The 27763-nt window shown below is 34.0% G+C and overlaps 3 protein-coding genes across 8 annotated transcripts in view; all 3 read right to left on the reverse strand.

Annotated features, from left to right (window-relative positions):
* LOC107174622 (receptor-like protein EIX2) overlaps window positions 1-22679 on the reverse strand; it is a 92534-nt gene extending 69855 nt beyond the window's left edge. For 2 of the 4 annotated variants that reach the window (XR_008051691.1, XR_008051690.1), the window contains exon 1: window positions 19866-22679. Coding sequence is in view for 1 of the 4 variants with exons in the window: in XM_052433575.1 (XP_052289535.1) it covers window positions 21116-22662 (1547 nt within the window). In the remaining 3 variants the exon portion in view is untranslated. Of the gene's footprint in view, window positions 1-17931; window positions 19600-19752 lie in introns of those variants that run through there. The other 2 variants (XR_008051692.1, XM_052433575.1) reach the window with 2 other exon arrangements.
* Window positions 1-27763, reverse strand: part of LOC102614135 (receptor-like protein EIX1) — a 144581-nt gene that overhangs the window by 34964 nt on the left and 81854 nt on the right. The gene's annotated exons all lie outside the window — the stretch shown is intronic.
* On the reverse strand, window positions 11638-15091 carry LOC102612340 (receptor-like protein EIX2). 3 transcript variants are annotated; one of them, XM_052433580.1, is made up of 3 exons: window positions 13613-15086; window positions 12059-12847; window positions 11638-11917 (listed from the first exon to the last, which is right to left on the reverse strand). In XM_052433580.1, exons 1-2 carry the CDS (start codon window positions 14940-14942, stop codon window positions 12066-12068), a joined length of 2112 nt encoding a protein of 703 aa, XP_052289540.1. In that variant the 5' UTR covers window positions 14943-15086; the 3' UTR covers window positions 11638-11917; window positions 12059-12065. The 3 variants fall into 3 exon arrangements, with proteins under 3 accessions (XP_052289540.1, XP_052289541.1, XP_052289539.1); XM_052433581.1 differs by having other exon boundaries at window positions 12059-12421; window positions 13724-15085; XM_052433579.1 differs by having other exon boundaries at window positions 12059-15091.

The raw sequence follows: 27763 nt of genomic DNA on the forward strand, positions 1-27763 counted from the left end.
TAGCCTTTAATTCAATTGGTAATTCTCATGGAAAGTCGTATCTAGGCTAGGCTAAGGACCCTTAGTCTATTTAATGGACTTCATTCACTTCCCTCCATCAAGAAAATGAGAAATTATCCTCATCTTAATTTTTTAGAAATATGGAACAACTACTCTTTATCATTATCTAATCATAAAAATGTGAGTAGTCTTAATTCATCTCAAACTCATGAATGTGAGCCACATTAAGAACATGTATATAACACATACTTTGAGATTAGTGCATATATTAATTTAATGATAATGCATGTAATACCTCCTTGTCACCAATTTTTGTTTCTGAGGTTAAAATACGCATAAGAGTACTTCACACAATCGCCAAATTTGGATTTATGGCACTTAAATTGTAATACCCTAGGCAAATTTCACATTGACAAAGTACAAGAGAGATGTTGAGTTTATAAGAGGTAATCCACACTTTTATTGATAAGATGAGTTTCGAGATGTATGGGTGTCCTTGAAACAAAACCATGTGGCCTTGTTAAGGCTTAAAACAGACAATATCTTATCAGGTTTAGGTTGGATCATAACATAAATACCATTCTCATGGAGCATTCAGAGAAAAATAATAGCTTTGCTGCCTTGCTGCTTGAGCTTTTGACTGGCAAGAAGATATATGATTTTAAATGTTGTCTTGATGAAACTTTATTTAAGGATTGGGTCAAGAAACATATTGATAATAATAGGTTTGTTGAGATAATAGACCCCATTGTCGTTGGAATTCAACCGGGTCAAGGAAAAGCGAAGCAATTGCAAATTCTTGTAGAACTTGCCTTGAAATGTCTCTCTGTGTCGGAAGAAGATAGGCCAGCAATAATAGATGTGAAGTTGAGAGATTAGGATCAAAATCACTTGCATACTGCAGGGACCAACGACAGAGCTCCTCTGCTTCCTTTGTGATCTTAATTCCCGAATTGGCCATCTTCCTTGGTACCATTTCCTTTGATGTTAAAACCCTTGTTTTCATTTGCCAACTAAAGTCAAAATACTTCGCAGGTTTGTGGAAGTTAGATCAAGAACTCGTGTTTGAGAGTGTTAGATGACCGATCATGATCCTCCAGGACCTCACTTAACTGTTTGATATTTAATCAAGAAACAAAGGAATTAACAAAATAATTAAATGAAAGCAGAATAAAAAAATCACAGAGAGAGCCATCAAATACAGAATAAGCAGCCTTGATTTGTTCACTGTGTTGAAGCTTGGTGAGTCTTCACTTTCGTGATCTATGACGTGCGGCTTGAATTCTTGTTTGCCTTGCTTCACCTTTGCTTTGTTGAACTTGGTTGTCGCCTAGGAAAGCTTGATACCTGAGACTCGCTTGCTTCTTGTGCCTTGTCATGTTCAATGTTTGATTTACTTTACTTGCTTCCTTCTTCCACTTGTATAATTTTTAATTAATGTATTGTGAAAAAAAGAAAAGAAAATGTAAATCCTCATGAATCAAAGAAACATGCCGGGAAAGAGTTAATTCAAAGCCTTAATCTTTGGGCAATGACGCCATCTCTGCTTCAGATTCCTCCATCTGAGGCTGCGAAATGTTCTTTACGAAGCTTTAACTAATATCATGAGAATTGAGAGTTGAGAGAACGCAACAAGAATTTGGATTATCCCTCTGGAACGTTGTGCTATTAATTTAAACAAAAAGCCTTATCCTGAAATGTTGGATTGGTTGGGATTTGGGAAACCAACACAATTGCAGGCACTTGAATATCTCTTAATTCTTCACTGCATTCTTATTAAATCACCATAAGTTTATACCCATTGTGAGTTAAAATTTATCAAATTTGTGGATGCATGAGACCAATTACACGACCCTAAATTTTTCATTAATTTGACTCCAACTGGCGACTGATGTGGGCTGCAAACCTGCATTAAAGAGGAAGGTGATAAGCCTTCACGCCAGAATTTGGCGGAGCTGCGAGTCTTGAGAGAACACAACTTGCAAAGAAGGAAATAAATTCTGGAAATAAAAGCAAAAAGACTGTCAACACCATAAGTCTTCCAACTTAAATCTCCTACTGCCGTGGATGATCTTCAATCTTCATTTTGAAACAAAAGAATCTATTAGAACCTGTAGAGTCAATGAATTCAAACACAAACCAGAGCAAACGGCAGCGTATTGGGCCATCGGTTAAATCCGTTATGAAGTCACGTCAGGGAGCTCGTGATTACTAACTGTAAACGACGTTAAAGCTAGCGTTTTGCTCATAACAGATTCAAGAAATTGCGCGTGCTAAGTCACGTGGCACTTAAGTGCATCCCTGTTCTTTTAACGGTCTTGGGCACGTGGAAGAGGGCTGTGCTATCTGGGTTCATTGTTCTGTTATCCCCCTGTAATATAAAGCTGGTTTTGCACCTCACTTGCGGGAGTGATTCGAGAGTATTCGAGAGAGAATCTTGGAGAGAGAAAACTAATTCTTAAGCTCTGTATCCTCAATTCTGAGTACTTGTAGTTTCTTCGTTGAATCGATCAAAAAAACAATCTCTGATGTTTTCACTCGGGAATGCAAGTCTTGAAAAAGATTGGACCACGTTATCTCTTGCTCTCTCTGTGATTTTGTTTCTGATTCATTCTTTTCTGTTGTTTAATTTCTGTTCTTGAGTGGTTAAGTCTGTTGAGAGGATATTGAATAGATTCTGGTTCAATTTTATTGCTTGTGTGCAACTTCTGTTGATCTTAGTCAAAGATCATGGGCAGAGTTTTGGTTTTATAAGATTAGCAGTTCAATCAAATCTCTACAGAACCCAAGTGGTTTATTTTTTCTTTCCTATTAGGATTAGGTTTTCTTACTATAATTATAATTTAAGGTTCTAATTAGATTAGAATTAGGAATGTGTTGAGCCACTATAAGTAAGTGGTTCTCATTATGTTTTTAAGCAAGCAATAATAAAATTAATTCTAACCCCTGTTAATTCTTCTCTCTCCCCTCTAAATTCTTAAATTCCTCATCTTTTCTCTCTTGAATTCTCTAAGTAAAACCCTAGAATCCTATCATCTTACCCTAATTTTCAACTTATTCAATTTGGATATGCAAAGCTTAACAGTTGTAACACTCCAAATTTAACACGGTGGAGCATGTGATAGTAGGAGATTACTTACATATTGAAATCCTTACACAAAATCTCAACCTGAAATATCTCAATTTTTATTAAACAAATCAACAAATCCACAAGTCAAATACTTGACATTTCTCTCCCAAATCATAAATGTAACAAAAGTTTCAAAATTCTCCAATTACAAGTTGAGAAGACTAACAAGCTTAAAAGAAATAGAAATTCGTCCTTCTTTTATTCAACTAGCAAAAGTAAATTAATCTCTAACTCCAAAGATAAGCACATCTCTCAACAAGTCACTCAATCTGCAAAAAGTAATGACGAGAAGTGAGCTATCAATTCGGCAAGTAAAACCATTCCCAACACCCCAAGGATATCCGATACCAAAAGTATTGCAAGCCTTGTTTACCAATATATATATCACAATAAAAAAACATAAATTTTACAATGAGATATAATAACATAAGGACAAATTCATAAATGATCCAGAATATCGAAATCATAATTAATCATAGAAACAAATCATATAATATATAAATACAGGACACAAAAGATTAGCTCATGTCACATAGTGTCACTTATACTCTCGATGACCAGGCTGGAATAGAATGAGAATCAGAATATCATAGACACAATCTGAATAGAAACTCAATACTCTGTGTTTGTGTGTGTGTGTAAGTATATAACGGAATCAAAATGACTATGGACAATGAACCAAATTATTTAAATTTATTTTTCCTTTGTAGCAAATAACACGTGGTACTTTATAATGTACGTGGCACTTTAGTCCTCGAGATATGGCCCCCATAAAGTCTCAAAAGGTGGCTCCCGCATAAATTTTCATAGATAATTTAAATCGAATACGTGAACATAATATTCATATTAGATTCATAAATGATCATAACAATGATTTAGGCTTGCAGAACAATTCCCATTCTAACATTTTATAGATAATTTCAAAAATATAATTATCTAGCAAAATAAATTGCACATTTAAAGGCATTTATAATATTTTGTTAAAACCATAAAAATGGCATAATTTTCAAATTTAAAAACACTCACATCAATTATTTTTGTTATGAAGAACTAAGAAAACACACGTACTTGTAATAATATTGAAATATCAAAATTATCATATATATCTAGTACATTAGATATCAAGTACATTAGGAATAGAGTTACTTATCTTGATAAAAGCAATGATTTAAACACACCTCTAAGCCTCTAACAGTCTCAAACACCTCCAATACTTTAAACAAATACAAGAAATAACTATTAACAACTTATTCCAAGAACTTAATTTTCTAATTCATACCTGTAGAAGTCTGATTCTCTGAATTTTAACTCTTAATCTAATAATCAAAATGACACAAAATTACATAGATCTATTCTCGACATCCATGGTTATCTCCAATAAAATTTTTAGGAGGATCCAATACCAAAAATATTTTCAAAACTATTTGTTTCTTATTAAATTCAAAATTGTCTCACAGTGTCTTAACTGAATAATATGGGTCCCGAGATTTTTATAAAATTATATATATATAAAAATTGTGAAATTAAAATTGAAAATACTAGACACATATATTTACCAAACACTATCAGCTTCTGCAGCTTAAAAGTTACAGCATCTTTATCAAATATCATCAGCTTCTACTCAACATCTATAGCTTTTACTTCACAGTAGCTGCAGTTTAAAAGTTTCAGTACCTCACTCCCAAACGCACTCTTAGTCTTTTGATAAGTGCATATTTTTCATATATTTTGCTATTAATTTCTCCATCTTTTTCTTGTTTTGATCTTAAATATTCTAGTTATTTCAGTTAATTTTTAATTTAGTTATTTTGTTAAAATTATATTTTATTGTGTTAATTTTTATCTTAGTTTTTTATTTTATTATTTTAGATATATTTTGGGATTAAAGAGAAATTAAATCAGAGCATTTAGGAAAGAAATTTCATTGAAAGAATAAAAATAGGAAAAGAATTGAAGATTGGGAGACAAAAGTGCACAAGAGATCAGGAAAGAAAGATTTAATTTGATTAATCAACATGCATGCAATCACGTGGGAAACATATATTGTGATTAATTGAGGAAGCAAATATTTTGGCATGGCTTTAAATGGCAAGCACGTGATGGGCTTTGGCTTTAACAATATTCATTGGCCAATTAATTGTACAAGTAATGTGCATGCATGAACAAAAAGTGGCGGCTTGGCTTTTGTTTTTAATCCTTTCCATGTGAGGATTTAAGGCGCACAATAAAAGCTACTATAAAAGCTAGACTTGCGGCAGAATTAGAGGAGAATTGGAGGATCGGCAGCCACACATACAAAAACAATTTGCAGCCGCAAAGGAGAAGAGAAAAAATAGAGGAGACAGCCGTTTGAATTAGTCTCTATGTCTAGTTTTATTAACTCTTTTATTCTCAATTTAATTATGTTAGAATAGATTTTTTATTTGGTTGAGGGTGAATTCAAAACCCTAAATATGCTATGCAATTGAATTTTTTAATTTCTATCATTCAATTTATTTAATTGAGATTGTTTATGTTCTTCTATAATTAATGTTTATGATTTTATTCTTGTCTTATTTGAGTGGCCAATTAGATAGAACTTGAATAAATTCTATTGCTAGATTAAAATTCTTGATCCATAATTGTCTTGATATTTTAATAATTAGTAGTAGGTTGGAATCAGTGATTTCGATTGGAGAACATAACCTAAGTTAAATAATCCAAGCTTGTGTGTTTATTGCCTAAATCAACCTAATATCTTTCTCTACTTAATGCTTCTATTATCTTAAATTTAAAGAGCTTGTTTTAAATTATTTAATAGTTAGAGATTAGATGAAGAGCTTGTTTTGCCTAACGACATACTAAGAAAAGATTGAGACTAACAGAGATTATTGTTGTCTACAGTTGATAGTTTCAATATAAATTAATGATAGAATTGATATATTATGTGCAGGTTTGGTGGTGGCGATCATTTAACCAAAGTTTTTCTCATTATTATTTCTTTCTCCTTTAATTAGAGTTTTTATTAAATTATTGTTTTCGTAGTTTTAATTTCTTTATTTCTTGCTATTTAGTTAAAAATTCAAAAACCCCCCTTTTCTCTATTTTTAGTTGGCATTTTCTTTAGTTAGATTAATTTATATTATTATTTCTATTATTATTTTATTTTAAGTTCTGCTTTAGAGTTGATAATAAATACAACTAGCATAGTTGATAATAAATACAACTAGCATAGTCTCTGTGGGATCGATCCTTACTCGCTCTGTACTAATTATTTATATTAGTAGTAAGGTTTTAAATTTGGTGCACCCTAACAACATTACCATCTTCTCCGAAATATTTTAGTCTTTGATCAACATCTTTGTAATGTCATCTATGTAGAAATTTAATTAATAATGTAATAACCCAAATTCACCCTATAATTTACAAGAGGAATTGGGAATGAATGAAACCTTGTGATATTAATCTTATTAATATAAAAATCAATATTGTCCACTATCAAAATAAAATCTCTAAAATAATAAATATAACAATAATCATCCAAAACAAATTCAACTGTGAACAATAACCAAAATAATGACAATTTATTCATCAAAGAAAATGTGTTAGCTAAAAAATCCTCTTCTCTAAACCAAAAACCCCACATCTCTAAAATTAACTTGCAAAATGTTGGAGACGAGGGGTGAGCCATCAACTTGGTAAGTAAATTCATGCATGAGATTACCAATAACAATAAAATACATAATAATCATTATAAGGAACCATAAATTGGAAAACAATATTCATTTTACAATCTATTGCATGAGTATGATAAAATTCATTTTAAGTTAAGTCATCATGTAATAATCATTTTCAAATATTTAATCATCTAAGAAATCATTTAACAATAAAATATTTATGTTATTCAATTGCTCATGTCACATAGTGTCACATGCGCTCTCGATGACTCGGCTAATCAATATATCACCTATAATCTTGTGGCCCAACAATTAATATATCACCTATAATCCCGATGATCCAGCCAATTAATCAATCAAGGTATTGTACCCCATAATAATCGTAATGGTAATATAGCTAGTTGTTCAGTCGTGTCAATAATAATAACTACGAACAATGAGCCAAAACCTTAAAAGTAATTTTTAATCTTTCAATATCAATCATTCAATGATCTATCAATAATGTTGTACCCATCCTCGTAACACCATGATGACATTGCCCTGCAATCTGCAAATGCATTTATTACCCAACCGGTTACTTCCATTTGTGTTTTGACAGAAAAAAGTTACTTTTTCATTGTGGAATAGTTTCAGATCGAAAGAGTGCCCAAATCTATCTACAAGCCCTTGTTGGATCACTTTCCATTCATCGTAGATAATATACCCTCTACAAACTACAGCTCCATTCGATTTCCCAAACTCAACACAATGAGAGTAGGATTCAGGTTTTGTCCTTCTACTGTATTTCTCCCTAAGCTCCTCCCATTTTCTATCTTCCTTAGATCTTCAATTATCTGCAGTTCTGCACCCAACCAAAATAGATTCTGCCATTTTTCTCTACCGTTCGAACTTCGAACTCTAAACCTTAAGGAAAAATAATTTTCTACAATCCTTTTACACCACCATTTCTGGAAATGCTAATGGACGACCCTCTTTCGTTTTTACATTTAAATCCATACCTGATAAGAAGAACCCCAGTAGATTCTGGAAAAGAAGTTTATACCTGAATTGCATTTATTCCAATCTTGAATGGTTCCGGAATTTTCGAGGGAGTTCTAAAGGTCCGCCGCAAGAGAGACAGAGGTACCTCAATTTGCTGAGGGAACCAATGAACTCAGGAACTGGGCTTCCACCAAAGTCATTGTTACTAAGGTCCAGATGTCTTAAATCATGCAATTTAAGCAGAGCAGGACTAATTGTACCTTTTAGGAACTTCCTCCGAGCAAATTCATAATCGGATGTTCGAAGATTAAGCACCTTGACTTGGCCAGTTGTGTTGCTACAGTGGACTCCTCTCCATTTACAGCAATCTCTTTTGTCGTCTTCTCTTCCCCAGGAAGACAGAACGCCATGTTCATCCACCAAGCTCCGTTTAAAAGTGAGAAGCGCTTCTCTCTCTTCATCAATGCACCTTATTATTATGTTGTTAGAATCAGCAGTCGTGGGCTTCAATTTAAAAAATATCACAGAAAACAAAGCTATATTTTCAAATAGAAGGAACAACTTGGATGACATTATAATTAGCATTAGCTTTGAGGATATGCTGTTATATCGAAACTCCTGGACTCCATGCCAATTTATACTACTGTGTATAATCTGCATCAATTATCGAAGCCAAGAAAAGTCTTCAGTCTGCGCGTTGATTATGTGTTAGGATATGACAATTTGAGAGATGAATAAAGCCAAGAAAAGTCGCCGGCGAATCCCAAACACACAACAATGCAGAGCATGGATAAAGAAAGTCGTACAATCAACATCCATGTAATCTTGCCGTGGAAAAATGGTAAACACACAAAATGATGACAAAGCCTCGTAGAAACAAAATAAAACTGGCGTTGGTTTACGTTTACCCAAAAAAATAAAACACATTTTATTGAAAATAAGAGAACTATGATGTTTACAGTTTTGGTATATATCGTCACTTGATGCTTTGTTTGGGCACAAATTCACTTATAAAAAGCTTGTCCTGATAATTTATTAATGTTTTCCTTTCATATTTAGTGAACTGTAGACTGAATTGAATAAATCATGGACAAAATCACCTGACTACTGCAGTGGGATTGTTGATCCTGTTAAGCCACGTTAAAAGTAATATGTTTGATGGGATTGTTGATCCTGTAATTCCTGGGGAAAATTGGATGCAAGAGTAACAATTACAAGCATTCAAATTGCTTTGCTCTTAAATCTGTATCTTAAACAGTGGAAGAACAACCAATGGTGATTGATACTGCGTCAGCGAATAAACGGTTGATTCCTATCAATAACCCTGCTAAAGACCCGAGCCATAGAGTACTTAGTAACGGTTAATATAATGATAATACCAACGTGAACTGTTTTTTATTCTTTTTTTTTTCAATTTTCTAGAACAAAGAATGGAAATTTTTTTAAGGCAAAAATTAAAATACGTAGCTTAATTCATGACATGCCCATACTAGACAGGGATCAGAAATTTCATGGTAGCCAACTACTCTCTTGACCAAGATGAAATTGATGCTTATTGGTTAAATGTCTAAAATTTGAATTTTTTTTTTATTTCAAACTTTTTTAAAATTGTTCGTTTGTTTTTTTAACTTATATATGATTTTTCAGACATTTACATTTGAATTAAAAATAAAGAGTAAACTTTTGTGACATTTATATAAATATGAAAAGGCACGAAGAAGTAAATATTATATCCTAAAACATCTCTATTAAATATACTTATTTGCTAAACTATAAAACTTAAGCCCTTTATGCATTTTAACTTACAAGGATATAAATGTTAAATAACTGTATTTAACTTTTTTTTATTTCTAAGAACAAATATAATGTCAATTATATTTAGATATTAAAAAAAAAAAAAAACACATCAAACTATCAGCTAAGACTTCAACCAAATTCAGACTGATTTTAAATTTCAGATTAAAAAACTAAATGGGTATTAATTCTTCGTGGTTGATTGGGGAATACTTGTTTTATATTTCAACTTAAGAATTAATTAAACAAAATTTCAAAAGTACTATTATGCATCAGATTCATATTTGTCTACATATTAACGCCAACATGAGAGGCTCTATCTCAAGTAAAAATAAAATTAACGTATGATCTTAAATAAGTTCTGAATTGGCCATCTATAGATACGCCTTCTTTCAGAATCTGTCTTTGTTTTATCCACATGTCCACAAAAGAAAGATTGGGGTAATTGTTTATCCTTATCATGCATGTTATCTTCTTAGCTAGGGCCACCATGTTTGTATATCGATTTTGAACAATTAATGGTCCCCTTCCGAAACTGAAGCTGTGTTTATGTATGATGTGTACCATCTAAATGATTTTTGTAATATTCTTAATTGGTGTGCATTTGTGTACATACTTCATTTAAAGTAATTTTCCACAGACTTTGCTGCCATTGAAATTAGAAATTCCCAAGCAAGGACCAAACGTAATTGTCCGCTGACTTTGATTAGTTAACTGTTGACTTTGCGTAATGCTTCTCTGAATTTGTTGTCTAGAAGCATGTACATATGTATTACATCATCCTTCTGTTAGCTTAATAATAAAGTGATTATTATCTGACATAATCATGTAAGATATATGATTCTTCCATAGTCGTTGAATTTTCATCCAACGGCTGTGGAAGAATTATGTATGTTACATGATCATGTAACATAATTAAAGCCTAATAATAATAATAATATATATATAGAAATATATTATAGATTATAAACTTAAATAAGTTCAGTATTTCATGGCTAAACTTATTTTTGTTACCGTTTTATCGCAAATCCTAAACTAAACTTTGTTGTGATTGAGTGATAAATAAGCTTAATGGTTATTTGAATGATATATGTGTGCTGCTCTGTATTTACTATAGCATTTTGTCTTGATTTTACTTATTGCAATTCCCTCTTTCGGCTGACCACCCATTTAGTGAATACTAGCTAAGAAACAACCTAAAAAATGTCTAACTCAGTGGAACAAATTAAGACAATAAATGGCTTTAGATTGGGTTTCCCAAGTTGAGTTAATATTGATTTAAATAGGGACATGCTTAATCTAAAATTAATAAAGAACTAGACATACAGATTTACCTTGTAGGGCAATTAGAACTTAGAACACATGATGCTATATTTAATGTTAGCGTAACAACTAGTCATTATTAGGTTGTATTTAGATATAAGATATTCAACAAGCGACAGCTGACAATACGTGAGAGATTCTGCTCAGTGTTGTAGGAGATGCTAAAGCAACATAATCTTAATTGGAAAAACAATCAATACAATTAAGTGAGTTTAATCACCCAACTACTCTATTCCCATTGACTTTGTCCTTATGTTTGACTTGAGAATTTTCTTTTTTGCATTTTGTTTATTTGCAATTTTAATTTAGTTAGTTCATTAATTTCATTAATTATTTTATTTTAATTTAGACTCATCAATATATTACTTGTTGTGTATACTTGTACATTGACACATATAGTAATTAAAATTACCCAACAAAAGATAAGGTCCTTTTTAAAAATCATTCATAAAATATATATTCTATTAAGAAATATCCATGTCGTCTAGAAAATTCTATAACATGTTTCATACAACTAGAATTTTAAATTAAGCGTGTATTCACAAGAATCAAGCTACGGGGTTCTCTACAAAGTACAAATGCACCTTAGATATTTTAATTTTTATGTAGCGTGTTTTACCTTTATGCTTATGTTCACTGAACATCCTGTAGCGAGATCTCTCTTTTATTGTTAGAAGTTTATTCAATACTAATAAAGAGGTGTAAGGCACACAAAAATCCAAGAAATAAAAATTCTAACACTAATCAACAACAGAGCAGAATTTGACCGTCTTTATTCCAATTAGTAGTATAATTAAACTCTAATTGGGCGTAATACCTCTGATTTACTCTAGAATTTCTCCGAACAAGAGCATATAATTAATGAACGCATAAATCGATGATGGACTAAAGAGAAACACATCCAAGTTTCTTTAGGCATATACTCAATAATACAATGAGCATCATATGGGAGCACAACTTTATTTTTAGAAAGTTTCCAAAAATGAAACGAGTACTCTGAAAATTAATGACAAGATGCCATCACCGGGAGACCCTGCCAAAAAAATAGTAACAATTGATTTGATAAACAAAATCTTGTAAGAGGAAAGAGTCAAGTCTAAGGATGAAGAAATTAAAAGCATATGTGAAAGCCAATAATCTTTACTAAAATACACTATACACTTAGGAGTATTACCGTTTAATTAGTTCCTGAACTTTTGCAGTTTGGCAATATTCAAAGCTGCTGTCACATAAAGCCAATCTTTCATACCAGTCAAGAAGTTGTAGTAACCATGTCTCCACGACCTATTCAGCATTAAAGTTCCGCAGACACCCCAGAATCCAACAAAGAAACCAAGAATCAAGCCCACGTAAAATCCGAGAGTCATAAACTGATCATCCTCATCTTCTAGAGTGTTTGCACCATCATTTCTGCCTGGCAATGGAGTTGATTCTTCATCCGGACATTTGTTTGGAAGTGGAAGGCCACAAAGTTCAGGATTTCCAGCATACACCGAAGCATTGAAGCTTTGAAGCTGAGTACCTAATGGGATTTTTCCTGACAAGTTGTTGGACGACAAGTCCAAGACACTAAGACCATTTAGTTGAGAAAGGCTAGACGGAATGCTTCTGGAAAACTGGTTTCTAGATAAATCAAGGAAATCCAATGAATTTAACTGACCAATCTTTGGAGTGATTGGTCCAGTTAAATGGTTTGAAAGGTTTAAAGCAATCAACCCCACAAGATCCATAATCTCTTCAGGAATTGCTCCATGTAGTTTGTTACTCGAAAGGTCAAGACATTTTACAAGTCCCAAAGTACTTTTGTACTCGTGTTCACTTCCTTTCCATGTCAACAGAACATTGTCCAAATAACTATACCTATATACATATCTAGGGAAAATCCAGATTTTATCAGCCAACCCAATGATAGGATTGGAACTTTTTTCTCGGGTCATGGCTGAAAAATTATTGAAACATTTTGGTATCTTTCCCGATATATTGTTTAAAGAGAGATCCAGAACTCGAATGAACGCCAGATGGCATAACTGAAAAGGTATATTTCCATGAAAATTATTAGATTTCAAGCTAAGAACAATCAAATTTTGAAGACTTCCCCCTATCCAGGTTGGTATCTCACCGTACAATGCATTCTTCCTAAGATCCAAAACTCTCAGTTGTGAGCAATTTTTTAAAGATGAAGGCAACTCCCCGGTTAACCTATTGGAGTGTAAACTCAGTGTTTGGATATTATGGAGGAAGCCCATCGAGTCTGGAATTTTCCCGGAGAAGCTATTGTTTGCCAAATTAAGAATGGATAGGCTATCAAAGTTCAACCAACAATCGGGAAGCCCTCCAGATAATAAGTTACTCGAGAGATCAAAAAAGTTCCATGTGTTTTTTACAATAGAACATAAGAAAGTAATTGATCTTGAGAACTTATTTTTTGAGAGATTCAAGAATGTAGAATTTGACGGAAGTGGTGGAATTGGGCCACAAAAGTGGTTTGAACTGACGTCTATAACAATATCATCATATCTTAAAAAAGACAAATCAGGAAGTTTACCCCTGATCTGGTTGTTAGAGAGATTTAAAAAAACGAGTTCAATAGACAGATCCCAAAACCAATCAGGGACAGCATCCGAGATTCCATTATTGGAGACATCAAGGGAAATAAGTTGATTTTGAGTTTGAAGCCATTTTGGAAAATGAGGTCCCATCTTGCAAGAGGAAAGACTTAACGATTTCAGTTGAAAAGGAGGAACCCAATCATGGCTCAATTTCAAAGTCAAAGAGTTATCATTCAAGTACAACATCTGCAAGTGGGACATATTGGAAAAAAAGGTTTCAGAGATAGCACCTGTGAATGAATTCCTACCAAGTGACAGAGACTCGAGCTTCAACAACTGGCTGAGGCTTTTGTCTATTGTTCCATTTAATCGATTTTCTCCAAGTACTAATATTTTTAGGGATGAAAAACCTCCAAGATCAGGTAATGGCCCTGTGATATCATTGCCTTCTAAACATACACCCTCCAGTGAATTCATCGTGCATCCACCAGACAGATTTTGAATCATCTCCGAGAGATCTCCACTGAGTTTATTGTAAGGCAAGCATAATCTATTTAAGCTACACATTTTTCCGAAGAATTTTGGAATCCCACCTTCAAGTTCGTTAGAGGTGAGATAGAGAAATCTAAGAGAAACCATTAGTTGAAAAGCCTCTGGAATTGAACCTTGTAATGAGTTAAAGCCAAGGTTAAGATATTGAATATTCCGACTAAGGTTGAAAAGCCAAGGGTATACTGATGAAGAAGGGAGATTGTTGTCGGAGAGATCAAGGGTCTCAATAGACGTACTCAAATTGAAGTGCCAAATAGATGAAGGATTGATAGGTGGAAGAGCACATGAGTGTAGGACTAATGTTTTTAGGGAACGGAGCTTGGCAACTACTTGAAACCAATCACTAGATTTAGTGAGATTAATGTAACTCAGGTCTAGGTGCCTTAAAGAAGAAAGATGAGAAAGCCACTGTAGGCTTCCCAAACTAAATAAATTAGAGTTTTCTAGGTGAAGATATACCAATCCTGAAAGGTACTGGAATGGACGAGGTACTTTTAATAAAGATGTACCACAAGAGAGATTGAGGTACCTCAATCTACTGAGGGAACCAATGAACTCAGGAAGTGGGCTTCCACCGAAGTGATTGTTACTAAGGTCCAAATGTCTTAAATCATGCAATTTAAGCAAAGCAGGGCTAATTGTACCTTTCAAGACTGTCCCTCGAGAATTTTCATCGTCGGATCTTCGAAGATTGAGCACCTTGACATGGCCAGTTTTATTGCTACAACGGACTCCTCTCCATTTACAGCAATCTCTTTTGTCATTATCTTTTCCCCAGGAAGACAGAACACCATATTCATCCACCAGGCTCTGTTTAAAAGTGAGAAGTGCTTCTCTCTCCTCATCAATGCACCTCATTACTGTGTTGTTAGAATCAGCAATTCTAGGCTCCAATTGAAACAATATCACAGAAAGCAAAGCTACGTATTCAAGTATAGGGAACATTTTGGATAACATTGTAATTATCGTAAGCTTTCAGGATATGTTGTTATATCGCAAATCCTCGAATCCATGCCAATTTATGCTAATCTGTATAATAAGCATCAATTATTGAAGCTTAGAAAAGTCTTCATTGTGAGCATTGATTATGGTTAGCATATGACGGTCTGAGATGACATAAGCCAAGAAAATCCTCTGGCGAATCCCAAACAGACAACAACAATACATAGTGTGGATAAAGAAAGTCATACAATCAACATGCATGTGATCTTTGCCGGGGAAAAACGGTAAACAAAGAAAATGATCAGAAAGTGCTGACAGAAAATTGCAAGTACCCATTTTTTAAGGGAACAACTTCAACACCATTCATTAGTCCTTTTAAACAAAGAAAATGATCAGAAAGTGCTGACAGAAATTGCAGGTACCCATTTTTTAAGGGAACAACTTCATCACCATTCATTAGTCCTTTTAAACAAAGAAAATGATCAGAAAGTGCTGACAGAAGATTGCAGTTACCCAATTTTTGAGGGAACAACTTCAACACCATTCATTAGTCCTTTTATCTAATCATGTTTCCTGTATGGTTGTCCACCGTGTGGTCTAAGCGGAAGCCAATTGCCTCTTGATTTAGACTCTCCTCTGAAGTAGCTAAAATGTTCTTCTCAACAGGTCTTCGTCCAGGTCAATAGGCCTTCGAAAAAATAAATTTCTAGTGGAATAGAGGTAGATTATGTGTTTTAATGATGTAATAGGGAGTGTAATTCGATGTCATGAAAGTAAATTTTGAATCATGTACCGACAAAATTAAATTTGATTTACTAAATGTAAGGCTATTTTTTTTTTCTCCTCAACATAAAAGTTAGAAAACATGTACATTTACATTTGTGTTCTTACAAATTTTAAATGCTAAAGAAGTAATAAATATCTTGATGAAGAAGATAATATTTATATTTTCATCATTACATAAATGATGTTGAAGTGAAAACAATCCTTTAAAATTATGAATTAAAACATGTAAATCAATTTTATTACAGTTTACGATGGGTTATATGAATTTTTTTATAAAAATTATGGAGATAAATAATTCTTTGAAGAAAATAAAAAGATACAAATAGTAATAATCTACTACTCTATTATCATAGTTTATAGAAATGAATAATAATGCTAATTATTAAATTCATGGGCGGAGCTACTTGTGGGCTGCAGCCAGTCGAAAATTTTGATAAATTTCCAAAAATACCATTGTGCAAAGTTTACAAAATTCTCATTACCCTTTCTTTTATTTACAACTTTATCATTCCATTAATTTGCAACTTTGCCATTCATATAAATAAATTAGTAAAAGTGAGCATTTACTTTGTTCTTTCAAAACCTGCTCTCTTTGTTTCTTGGGTTCTTGGTGCTGACGTGCTCTGCTTCTTCTTCAGTTATTTATCTTTTGTTGGTAAAAACATATAATAAAATTATTTTTTATTTAATTATTTACAATATATTTATTAATTGTATGGTAGTAAAGACTTTAGTTAGTTCTTATTCTAATTTTATTGTGTAAGATTAAATTATTGTTAGGTCAAATCATTGAATTCTAGCAATTAAATTTTTAAATTGATTATTGATAGATCATATATTAGAGATAGTTATTTCTATGAAAGAAAAGAAGAAATCTAAGAGCTTAATCAAATGGCCTGGTTTAGTGGGTAATCAAGACAGCACTTTAAAATAAGATGGAGAAGGAGTTTATATCAGATTGTATGGTTATCTACAATAAAAGAGAATTATAGACACTATCGATTCAAATTCAATAATAGATAAATTTAATGCTCGAAAGTATCGTAAGGTACAACCTAAGGAGTTTTTAATTGTAATTGAATTACTTTTGGGATTCGATTTATTTTCTTATATATTAATGAACTTTTTATTAAGTTTTATACTCTTAATTGCGATAATATTTGGACTTTGGAAAACATTTAGCCCACCCAAATTTTTTTTCTGGCTTTGCCCCTGATTAAATTTTATTTAGATGAAAATAGATTTATTAAATTGAGATATTTTAGACAATATCTTCAGATTTTTTTAGATTAAGTAAAAAGCGAAAAGGAAAAAATTGGTTTAATAATTGAAAACTTTTAATAAGTTGAAAAAATGAACAGACTTTAATGACTTAACTGATTGAAATTAAATTAATTAAGTCCACAATTTTTTTTTAAAAAGGCCACATATTAAACTTGTCTCTTTTCTTCTCATTAATTTTCTTTTTGAGATATAAGCATTTTCATCTTTGAACTATTGTGTAATTAAACAGATAACTTTGGATTGCTACAATTGTTATGCAGGATATTGGGAGAGCAATATTTTCTAATTATAAGCGTCATTTGTCTTGCCAATATACATACATACATACATACATACACACACACACACACATATATATATATAGTAGTTCCCACACTTTAAAATCCTGAATTGAAAAATTTCTCTCTTTGTCTCTATATATATATATAGAGAGAGAGAGAGAGAGAATAATTATAATTTATGTAAATGTTCATCAAAGCAACCTTTTATCTCCCCAACAAACAACTTTTTATTTCTTATAACTTCTACTATCTTATAAGAACTTATAACTAATGATATATCCATTTACTAATCGTTTACTTCATTTATATGGTTATGTGACTATAAAAGGATGACTCATCTCCTTGTTTGTATATACGTGAGATTGAATAAACTTCGTCGCTAGACATCATGTCTCTTATTTGCTTCTCTCTTTCTCTTGCTATATTGTTGAACTCTTAATTGATAAATAATTTAACATGCATCAATACGATTCTTAGCGAAAAAGGTAGTACGGTAAATTTCTCTCTTTTCATCTTAATCATAAAGGTATGAATTGAACTACTTAGATTTTGTCTAAAATTATATTTATATGTTTTTCTATGATTTAAGAGAATGAATCTATGAAATCGCTTCTTTATTAACCGTATGGTAATTGGATTTATCTATCGTTCCATTCATTTATATTGCTATTTCCTATTCTAATATTGAATTGCTATTATATCTACAGTATATTGAAACAAACAAACAAAAAAAAATCATCCTGAAGTGTGAATGTATGCAGCATTTTTCTCTTGTCATTTAGTTTCGGCCGGGCCCAATCTACCAAGCTTTGCTCTTTGCTTGGTCATGTCTTGTCAATGGACTTCCTTCCTGTCGGTAGCTCTAGAAGAACAACTCCAAAGCTGTATACATTACTCCTGGCAATCAGGTGGCCTGTCCAATTCAAACAGATATCAGTAGTGAATAACATCATAATTTTAGAATAATTCCTCAGAAACATATTTTACGAAGGATTCACTATTAAGTGTATATTACATTTAGAAGACTAACAAGCTTAAAAGAAATATATACACACGCGCACAAATAAAGAAGTATAAATTATTTAAATTATAGGTTATTTCAAATGAGATATATCATTTCATTAAATAAAATAAATAAAATTATTCAAATAATAAATAAATTAATAACTTTTAAGTAAATCATGAATAAAAATATATTATTTAATTAAAAACAATAAATAAATAATTTTTAAGTTATAAATAAAATGGTGTAATAAATTATGGAAGATGTTATGAATGGACAAATATTTTTCTTGACATTATCTAGTCCTAACTAAACCCACATGAAAATTAGGATTAGCAATCCCATGAATTTTGGATTAAAATTTGAATTTATTCCATTAGTCCAATGCCAGTAAGCATGCCAAACATGATATTAATATTTTGTCCCAATAATTAGTCCAATCCTACACTTAATCCTAGCTCTAATCCTAGCTCCCAAAAATAGCCTATAAGCATTAACAATTTGGCAATATTTTTCAACACACTTAACTTTTAGCTCCTGCAGCTTTGTTGCAATTTGGCAAATATTATTCACCACTGTTGTGTGCCGATAGTGTCACGCACGGAGCTAGCCTTGTACAAGAGAAAAAAAAAAAAAAAAACACCCCTTAAAATTGCACCAATTATTTAAGCTTATGCCCCCATGAACTGAATTGAAGCTCCCACAAACTATATATCCCACTTATGTGATGATACATTCGGAAAATTGATAAAAATTAGGATAGAAAAGTCGTGTGTGATATTCTCTGGAAAAAATATTGAAGTCTTTGATCATCATCATTATTTATCACCATCATACAGTAAGAACAAATTCTTGTAAAGTTCGATCTCTCCGTTCACATTTTAGTACTAATGATCCAGAATCGTACGAACCTACCACCTACTTTGTTAATAAGATTATTCTAGTTTAATTAATTAATTAATTAATTTTATCATCCATTTAGTTGTTTTATTAGTCAACATGCTCTTTAAATAGAAAGATTCGATTTGTCTCTTATTATTTATTCACCCAATGAAAAAAAAAAAAGAGCTAACATTGATCAATAGCAGAGCAGAATTTGACTGCCTTTATTGCTGTAATGGATTAATAGCATAATTGAACTCTAACCAGAGTATATAAACGCATAGATGGACGATGGTCTAAGGAGAACCGCACACAAGTTTCTTCAAGCATACACCCAATCATACAATGTGCATCATATCAGTTAATTTTCAGAAAGATTCCAAATATCAAATGACCACTCTGAATAATAATGGCAAGATGCCATCCCAGAGATACCCTGCCAAAAAGATGGTGAATGAAAACAAAGAAAATGAACAATTAGTTCGTGGAACAAAAGCTTGTAAGATAGAAAAGTAAAATTTAAGGATGAAGAAATTAAAAGCATGTGAGCTGATAACAATGACTGAAACCCAATATTAAGGAGTATTACCGTTTAGTTAGTTCCTGAACTTTCTTTGCAGTTTGGCAATATTCACCACCCATATCACATAGACCCAATCTTTCATAACAGTCAGGAAGTTGAAGTAACCATAACTCCACGACCTATTCAGCATTAAAGTTCCGCAGACTCCCCAGAATCCAACAAAGAAACCAAGAATCGAGCTCACGTAAAATCCGAGAGTTATAAACTGATCATCCTCATCTTCTAGAGTGTCTGCATCATCGTCTGTGCCTGGACTTGGAGTTGATTCTTCATCCGGACACTTATTTGCGAGTGGAAGGCCACAAAGTTCAAGATTTCCAGCGTACACTGAAGCATTGAAGCTCTGGAGCTGAGTGCCTAATGGGATTTTTCCTGACAAGTTGTTGTACGACAAGTCCAAGACACCAAGACCACTTAACTGAGAGAGGCTAGATGGAATACTTCCAGAAAACAGATTTCTAGACAAATCCAGGAAATCCAATGATGTTAACTCACCAATCTTCGGAGTGATTGGTCCGGTTAAATTGTTTCTTGAAAGGTTTAAGGCAATCAACCCCACAAGATCCATAACTCTTCAGGAATTGCTCCATCTAATTTGTTACTCGAAAGGTCGAGGCACCTTACAAGTCCCAAAGTACTTTTGTACTCATTTTCACTTCCTTTCCAAGTCAACAGTAAATTGACCAAATATTTATAGTAATTTCCAGTTCTAGGGGCAACTAAAATGGATTTGGCGAACCCAATGGTAGGATTGGAGCATCTTTTGTAGGTCATGGCTGAAAAATTATTGAAACACTTCGGTATCTTTCCCGATATAATGTTTAAAGAAAGATCCAAGACTTGAATTAATCCCAGATGGCACAATTGATAAGGTATATTTCCATGAAATTTGTTAGATTTTAGGCTAAGAACAATCAAATTTTGTAGACTTTCCCCTATCCACGTTGGTATCTCACCAAAAAATGCATTCTTCCCAAGATCCAAAACCCTCAGTTGGGAGCAATTCCTTAAAGATGAAGGCAATTCCCCAGTTAATCTATTGTTGTATAAATTCAGTGTCCGGATGTTATTTAGGAAACCCATCGAATCCGGTATTTTTCCCGAGAATCTATTATTTGCCAAGTTAAGAACGAATAGGCTATCAAAGTGCAACCAACAATCAGGAAGCCCTCCAGACAATAAGTTATTCGAGAGATCTAAAAAGTTCCATGTGTTTTTATTGATATAACATAAGAAAGTAACTGACCCTGAGAACTTATTTTTAGACAGATTTAAGAAAGGCGAATTTGAAGGAAGTGGTGGAATTGAGCCCTCAAAGTGGTTTGAATTGATGTCTATACTAGTACCACCAATACGAGTACCATCAAACCTTAAAGACAAATCGGGAAGTTTACCCTTGATATGATTGTTAGAGAGATTTAAGTAAGAGAGTTTACTGGACAAATCCCAGAACCAATCAGGAATTGTGTCTGAGATTCCAACATTGGAGATGTCAAGATGCACAAGCTGATTCTGAGTTTGAAGCCATTTAGGAAAATGAGGTCCCATCTTGCAAGAGGCAAGACTTAACCATTTTAGTTGAAAAGGAGGGACCCAATTATGACTTAGTTTCAGAGTCAAAGAGTTATCAGCTAAGACCAACTCCTGCAAGTTGGACATGTTGGAAAAAAAAGTTTCAGAGATAACATCCGTGAATGAATTCCCATCAAGTGACAGAGACTCGAGCTTCGACAACTGGCTGAGGCTCTGGTCTATTGTTCCATTTAAACGATTAACGTCCAGCTGCAATTCTTCCAGGGATGAAAATCCTCCAAGATGAGGTACTGGCCCCGTGAAGTCATTATCATGTAAATATAGCACCTCTAGTGAATTCACCACGCATCCGCAAGACAGATTTTGAATTACCTGCGAGAATTGTCCACTTAGTTTGTTGTCAGACAAGCCTAACTCTTTTAAGCTACACATGTTTCCAAAGAATTTTGGAATCCCACCTTCAAGTTCACTATCACAGAGATAAAGACTTCTAAGAGAAACCATGTGTTGAAAAGCCTCTGGAATTGAACCTCGTAATGAATTGGAACCAAGGTTAAGATAAAGAATATTCCTACTAAGATTGAAAAGCCAAGGGTATACTGAAGAAGAAGGGAGATTGTTGTCCGAAAGATCAAGGGTCTCAATAGACGTACTCAAATTGAAGTGCCAAATAAACGATGGATTGACAGGTGGAAGAGCACACAAGCATAGGACTAATGATTTTAAGGAATGGAGCTTGGCAACTACTTGAAACCAATCACTGGATTTAGTGAGATTAATGTAACTCAGGTCAAGGTGCCTTAAAGAAGAAAGACGAGAAAGCCACTCTAAGCTTCCCACGCTAAATAAACAAGAGTTTTCTAGGTTGAGATATTCCAATTCTGAACGGTTCCGGAATTTTCGAGGGAGTTCTAAAGGTCCGCCGCAAGAGAGACTGAGGTACCTCAATTTGCTGAGGGAACCAATGAACTCGGGAACTGGGCTTCCACCAAAGTCATTGTTACTAAGGTCCAGATGTCTTAAATCATGCAATTTAAGCAGAGCAGGACTAATTGTACCTTTCAGGAACTTCCTCCGAGCAAATTCATAATCGGACGTTCGAAGATTAAGCACCTTGACATGGCCAGTTGTATTGCTACAGTGGACTCCTCTCCATTTACAACAATCTCTTTTGTCATCTTCTCTTCCCCAGGAAGACAGAACGCCATGTTCATCCACCAAGCTCTGTTTAAAAGTGAGAAGCGCTTCTCTCTCTTCATCAATGCACCTTATTATTATGTTGTTAGAATGAGCAATTGCGGGCTTCAATTGGAACAACATCACAGAAAACAAAGCTATATTTTCAAATAGAAGGAACAATTTGGATGACATTATAATTATCATTAGCTTTGAGGATACGTTGTTATATCGAAACTCCTGGACTCCATGCCAATTTATACTACTGTGTATAATCTGTATCAATTATTGAAGCCAAGAAAAGTCTTCAGTCTGCGCGTTGATTATGCGTTAGAATATGACAATTTGAGAGATGATTAAAGCCAAGAAAAGTCGCCGGCGAATCCCAAACACACAACAATTCAAAGCACGGATAAAGAAAGTCGTACATGAAACAAAATAAAACCGGCGTTGGTTTACGTTTACCCAAACAAAATAAAACACATTTTATTGAAAATAAGAGAACTATGATGTTTACAGTTTTGGTATATGTCGTTACTTGATGCTTTGTTTGGGCAGAAATTTACTTATAAAAAGCTTGTCCTGATAGTTTATTCATGCTTTCCTTTCATATTTAGTGAGCTGTAGACTGAATTGAATAAATCACGGACAAAATCACTTGATTACTGCAGTGGCCAAGTGCCGAGCTCCTCTGTTTTCTCTATCTTCAGAGCTCCCCTGTTAAGCCACGTTGAAAGTAATATGTTTGATGGAAAATTGGATACAAGAGTAACAATTACAAGCATTCAAATTGCTTTGCTCTTAAATCTGTATTTTAATCAGTAGAAGAACAACCAATGGTGATTGATACTGCGTTAGCGAATAAACAGTTGATTCCTATCAATGAGCCTGCTAAGTAACGGTTGAGATGTTTATAATACTAATATAATAATAATACCAACGTAACTAGTTTTTACTCTTTTTTTTTTCAATTTTCTAGAACAAAGAATGGAAATTGTTTTAAGGCTAAAATTGAAATGCTTGGCTTAATTCATGACACGCCCATACCAGACAGGGATCAGAAATTTCATGGTAGCCAACGACTCTCTTTACCAAGATGAAATGGAGGCTTGTTGGTTAAATGTCTAAAATTTGAATTTTTTTTATTTCAAAATTTTTTAAAATTGTACTTTTTTTTAACTTATACCTGATTTTTAGACATTTACATTTGAATTTAAAAAAAGAAAAGAGTAAACTTTTATACAGACATTTGTATTCAAACTATCAGCTAAGATTTCAACTAAATTCATACTAATTTTAAATTTCAGATTAAAAAACTAAATGCGTATTAATTCTTCGTGGTTGATTGGGGAAGACTTGTTTTATATTTCAACTTAAGAATTAATTAAACAAAATTGTAAAAGTACTATTACGCATCAGATTCATACTTGTCTACATATTAACGCCAACATGAGAGGCTTTGTCTCAATTAAAAATAAATATAACGAATGATATTAATTAAGTTCTGAATCGGCCATCCATAGATACGCCCTCTTTCAGAATCTGTCTTTGTTTTATCTACACGTCCACAAAAGAAAGATTAGGGTAATTGTTTATCCTTATCGTGCATGTTATCTTCTTAGCTAGGGCCACCATGTTTGTATATGGATTTTGAACAATTAATTTTCCCCTGACTTTGCTGCCATTGAAATTAGAAATTTCCAAGCAAGGGCCAAACGTAATTGTCCGCTGACTTTGAACGGTTAACTGTTGACTTTGCAATAATGCTTCTCTGAATTTGCTGTCTAGAGGCACGTACATATGCATTACATCATCCTTCTGTTAGCTTAATAATAATAATCATAATAATATATAGAAATATATTGGGAAAAAATTGTTTTCATCCCTAAAATTTGGTGTAATAGCTCATTTCATTTTTATTTTTTTTAAAATAACTTGTTTCATCCTTATTTTTCAACTAATAGTCCAAAGTGCTCTTCTGTGAATTTATAATTGGTTTACTCTGTAATTCATTGGGGGCAAAATAGGATTTTTAGTTAAATAAACATATAAAGCTTTTTAAAATAAAAATCTCAAGAATAATTGAATAACACTTGACTTAAATTTATGTAGAAAGATGTATATTTTTTTTTTTTGTGTTTGAGAGTTTATTTTAAAATAATTTATCGTTATTTAGAAATCTTATTTTGCCCTCAATGAATTATACGGTATAATAACAATAAATTAATGAAAGGGTGTTTCAGGATATTGCTTAAAAATAGGGATGAAATAGACTATTATTTAAATAGTAAGGATGAAATAGACTATTGTATCAAACCTTAGGTATGAAAAGAGCATTTTTCCAAATATTTTTTAGATTATAAACTTAAATAAGTTACGTGCCTCTACCTCTAGTCATTATTATTTAAGTTAATTTAAAAAATGGTTAGAATTTTCTAGTCTATTCCTCTATATAGCCTTTAATTCGATGGGTAATTCTCACATAAAGTCGTATATAGGCTAGGCTAAGGACCCTTAGTCTATTTAATGGACATCATTCACTTCCCTCCATCAAGAAAATGAGAAATTATCCTTATCTTAATTTTTTAGAAGTATGGAACAACTATTCTTATCATTATCTAATCAAAAAAAATGTGAGTAGTCTTAATTCATCTCAAACTCATGAATGTGAGCCACATTAAGAACATGCATATAACACATACTTTGGGATTAGCGTGTATATTAATTTAATGATAATGCATGTAATACCTCCTTGTCACCAGTTTTTGTTTCAGAGGTTAAAATACGCATACGAGTACTTCACACAATCGCCAAATTTAGATTAATGGCACCTGAATTGTAAAACCCTAAACAAATCCCACATCAATAAAGTACAAGAGAGATGCTCGGTTTATAAGAGTTGATCCACGCCTTTATTGATAATATGGGTTTTAGGATGTATGGGTGTCTTAGAACAAACCATGTGGCCTTGTTAAGGCTCAAAAAAGACAATATCTTACCAGATTTGGGTTGGATCATAACATAAATACCATTCTCGTGGAGCATTCAAAGAAAAATGCGATGTTAATAGCTTTGCTGCCTTGCTGCTTGAGCTTTTGACTGGCAAGAAGATATTTGATTTTCAATGTTGCCTTGATGAAACTTTATTTAAGGATTGGGTCGAGAAACATATTGAAAATAATAGGTTTGTTGAGATAATGGACCCTATTGTAGTTGGAATTCAACCGGGTCAAGGAAAAGTGAAGCAATTGCAAATTCTTGTAGAACTTGCCTTGAAATGTCTCTCTGTGTCGGAAGAAGATAGGCCAGCAATAATAGATGCGAAGTTGAGAGATTAGGATCAAAATCACTTGCATACTGCAGGGAACAAAGACAGAGCTCCTCTGCTTCCTTTGTGATCTTAATTCCCGAATTGGCCATCTTCCTTGGTACCATTTCCTTTGATGTTAAAACCCTTGTTTTAATTTGCCAACTAAAGTGAAAATACTTCCCAGGTTTGTGGAAGTTAGATCAAGAACTCGTGTTTGAGAGTGTTAGATGACCGATCATGATCCTCTAAGACCTCACTTAACTGTCGGATATTTGATCAAGAAACAACGGAATTAACAAAAAAATCAAATGAAAACAGAATCAACAAATCCCAGAGAAAGCCATCAAATACAAAATTGTAGAGGTTCAACCTAAGATATGGCTTAAGTCCTCTTCAAGATCAGAGCAATATGTCACGGGATGAGTGTTTTGCGCAGCTAACCCGTGCGGCACTTAGACAACTTTGCCGAATGTTGCTAAGTAAGCCTAGAGATTCTCGAACAAGAGAAGAGAGCAATTGAGCCAAAGAAACTTGTATTACACAAAGAGAGATTACAATGCTTGTTGGATACAAATGCCTAATGCCATTCCATATTTATAGGGGAGGCTTTGCCTAACTTTGCCTAACTTTACCTAACTTTGCCAAACTTGGTCAAACTCTAGAGTATTTTACAATTTCCTAGCTATTTGCATGTGCTGGAATTGTATAAAGTATTCTAGAATATTTACATGTTCACATGTGCTAGAGTTGCCTAGAACCTTCCGGAATTGGGCCAAGCTAGCACTCTTGGCCTTGTGTTGGCTCTCTAGCCCGAAATTGTGGGCAATTGGGCTAGCGGATTGGGCGGTCCGCAACATCCTCCCCCACCTAAGCTCGTGGCGTCCTCGTCGCGCTCTCGTGCTTGAAGTGCTGGATGTGCTCAGCGAATTGCCACAAATCATCTTCCCGTTCCCAAGTGGCTTCGCTCTCGGGGAGGTTTTTCCACTTCACCAAGTACTCGCTATGTGCTGACACGCCCCTCCTCGAAACCGTTCGGTCCGCAATGATGTAGTCCACATCTTTGTCGAACGCGGTGACAACGGCAGTTGGCGCGCGCCTCGATTCTCCACGACTTGGTTCTCCCATGTCTTCATGATATGGCTTGAGAAGGCTCACATGGAAGACCGGATGGATCTTGAGTCTTGGCGGAAGTTGGAGTTGATACGAGACGTTGCCTACACGTCGAACAACTCGGAAGGGTCCCTCGTAGCGCCTCACTAACCCCTTGTGAACTTTCCGCAAAGTCTTGAATTGTTGGGGTAGGAGCTTGATCATGACTTGATCTCCTTCCTTGTACTCAACATGCCGTCTCTTTGTATCAGCCCATTTCTTCATTTTACTCGCGGCTTTGTCGAGATAGGCTCGCGTGATGTCCGCTTCCTCATGCCATTCGCGGGCGAGCTTGTGTGCCGCAGGGCTTTTCCCTCCGTAAGTCGAGGCTATGGAATTGGGGGTCATGGGCTGGAATCCCATGATGATCTCGAACGGACTCTTGCCTGTAGCCTCGCTTCGCTGCAAGTTATAAGAAAATTGGGCGATGTCGAGTAGCTTCGCCCAATCCCGCTGGTGAGCGCTCACATAATGCCTCAGGTACATCTCGAGGAGGCCATTAATGCGCTAGGTCTGCCCATCCGTTTGTGGGTGGAAACTTGTCGAGAACTTGAGATCGATCCCCAACATCTTAAAGAGCTCCGTCCAAAACCGCCCAGTAAACCGAGGGTCTCGGTCGCTCACAATGCTCTTCGGAACTCCCCAAAGCTTCACAATGTGCTTGACGAATAGGCGGGCTGCCTCGTCCACTTTGCAATCGACGGGTGCGGCAATGAATGTAGCATACTTGCTGTATCGGTCGACAACGACCATGATGCTACCGCAACCTTCGGACTTGGGCAGCGATGTGATGAAGTCCATGGAGACACTCTCCCATGGCCTTGTTGCTAGTGGTAGCGGCTCTAACAA

The sequence above is a fragment of the Citrus sinensis genome, chromosome 9 (genome assembly GCF_022201045.2).
Source record: "Citrus sinensis cultivar Valencia sweet orange chromosome 9, DVS_A1.0, whole genome shotgun sequence".
In the NCBI taxonomy this organism is placed as follows: Eukaryota; Viridiplantae; Streptophyta; class Magnoliopsida; order Sapindales; family Rutaceae; genus Citrus; species Citrus sinensis.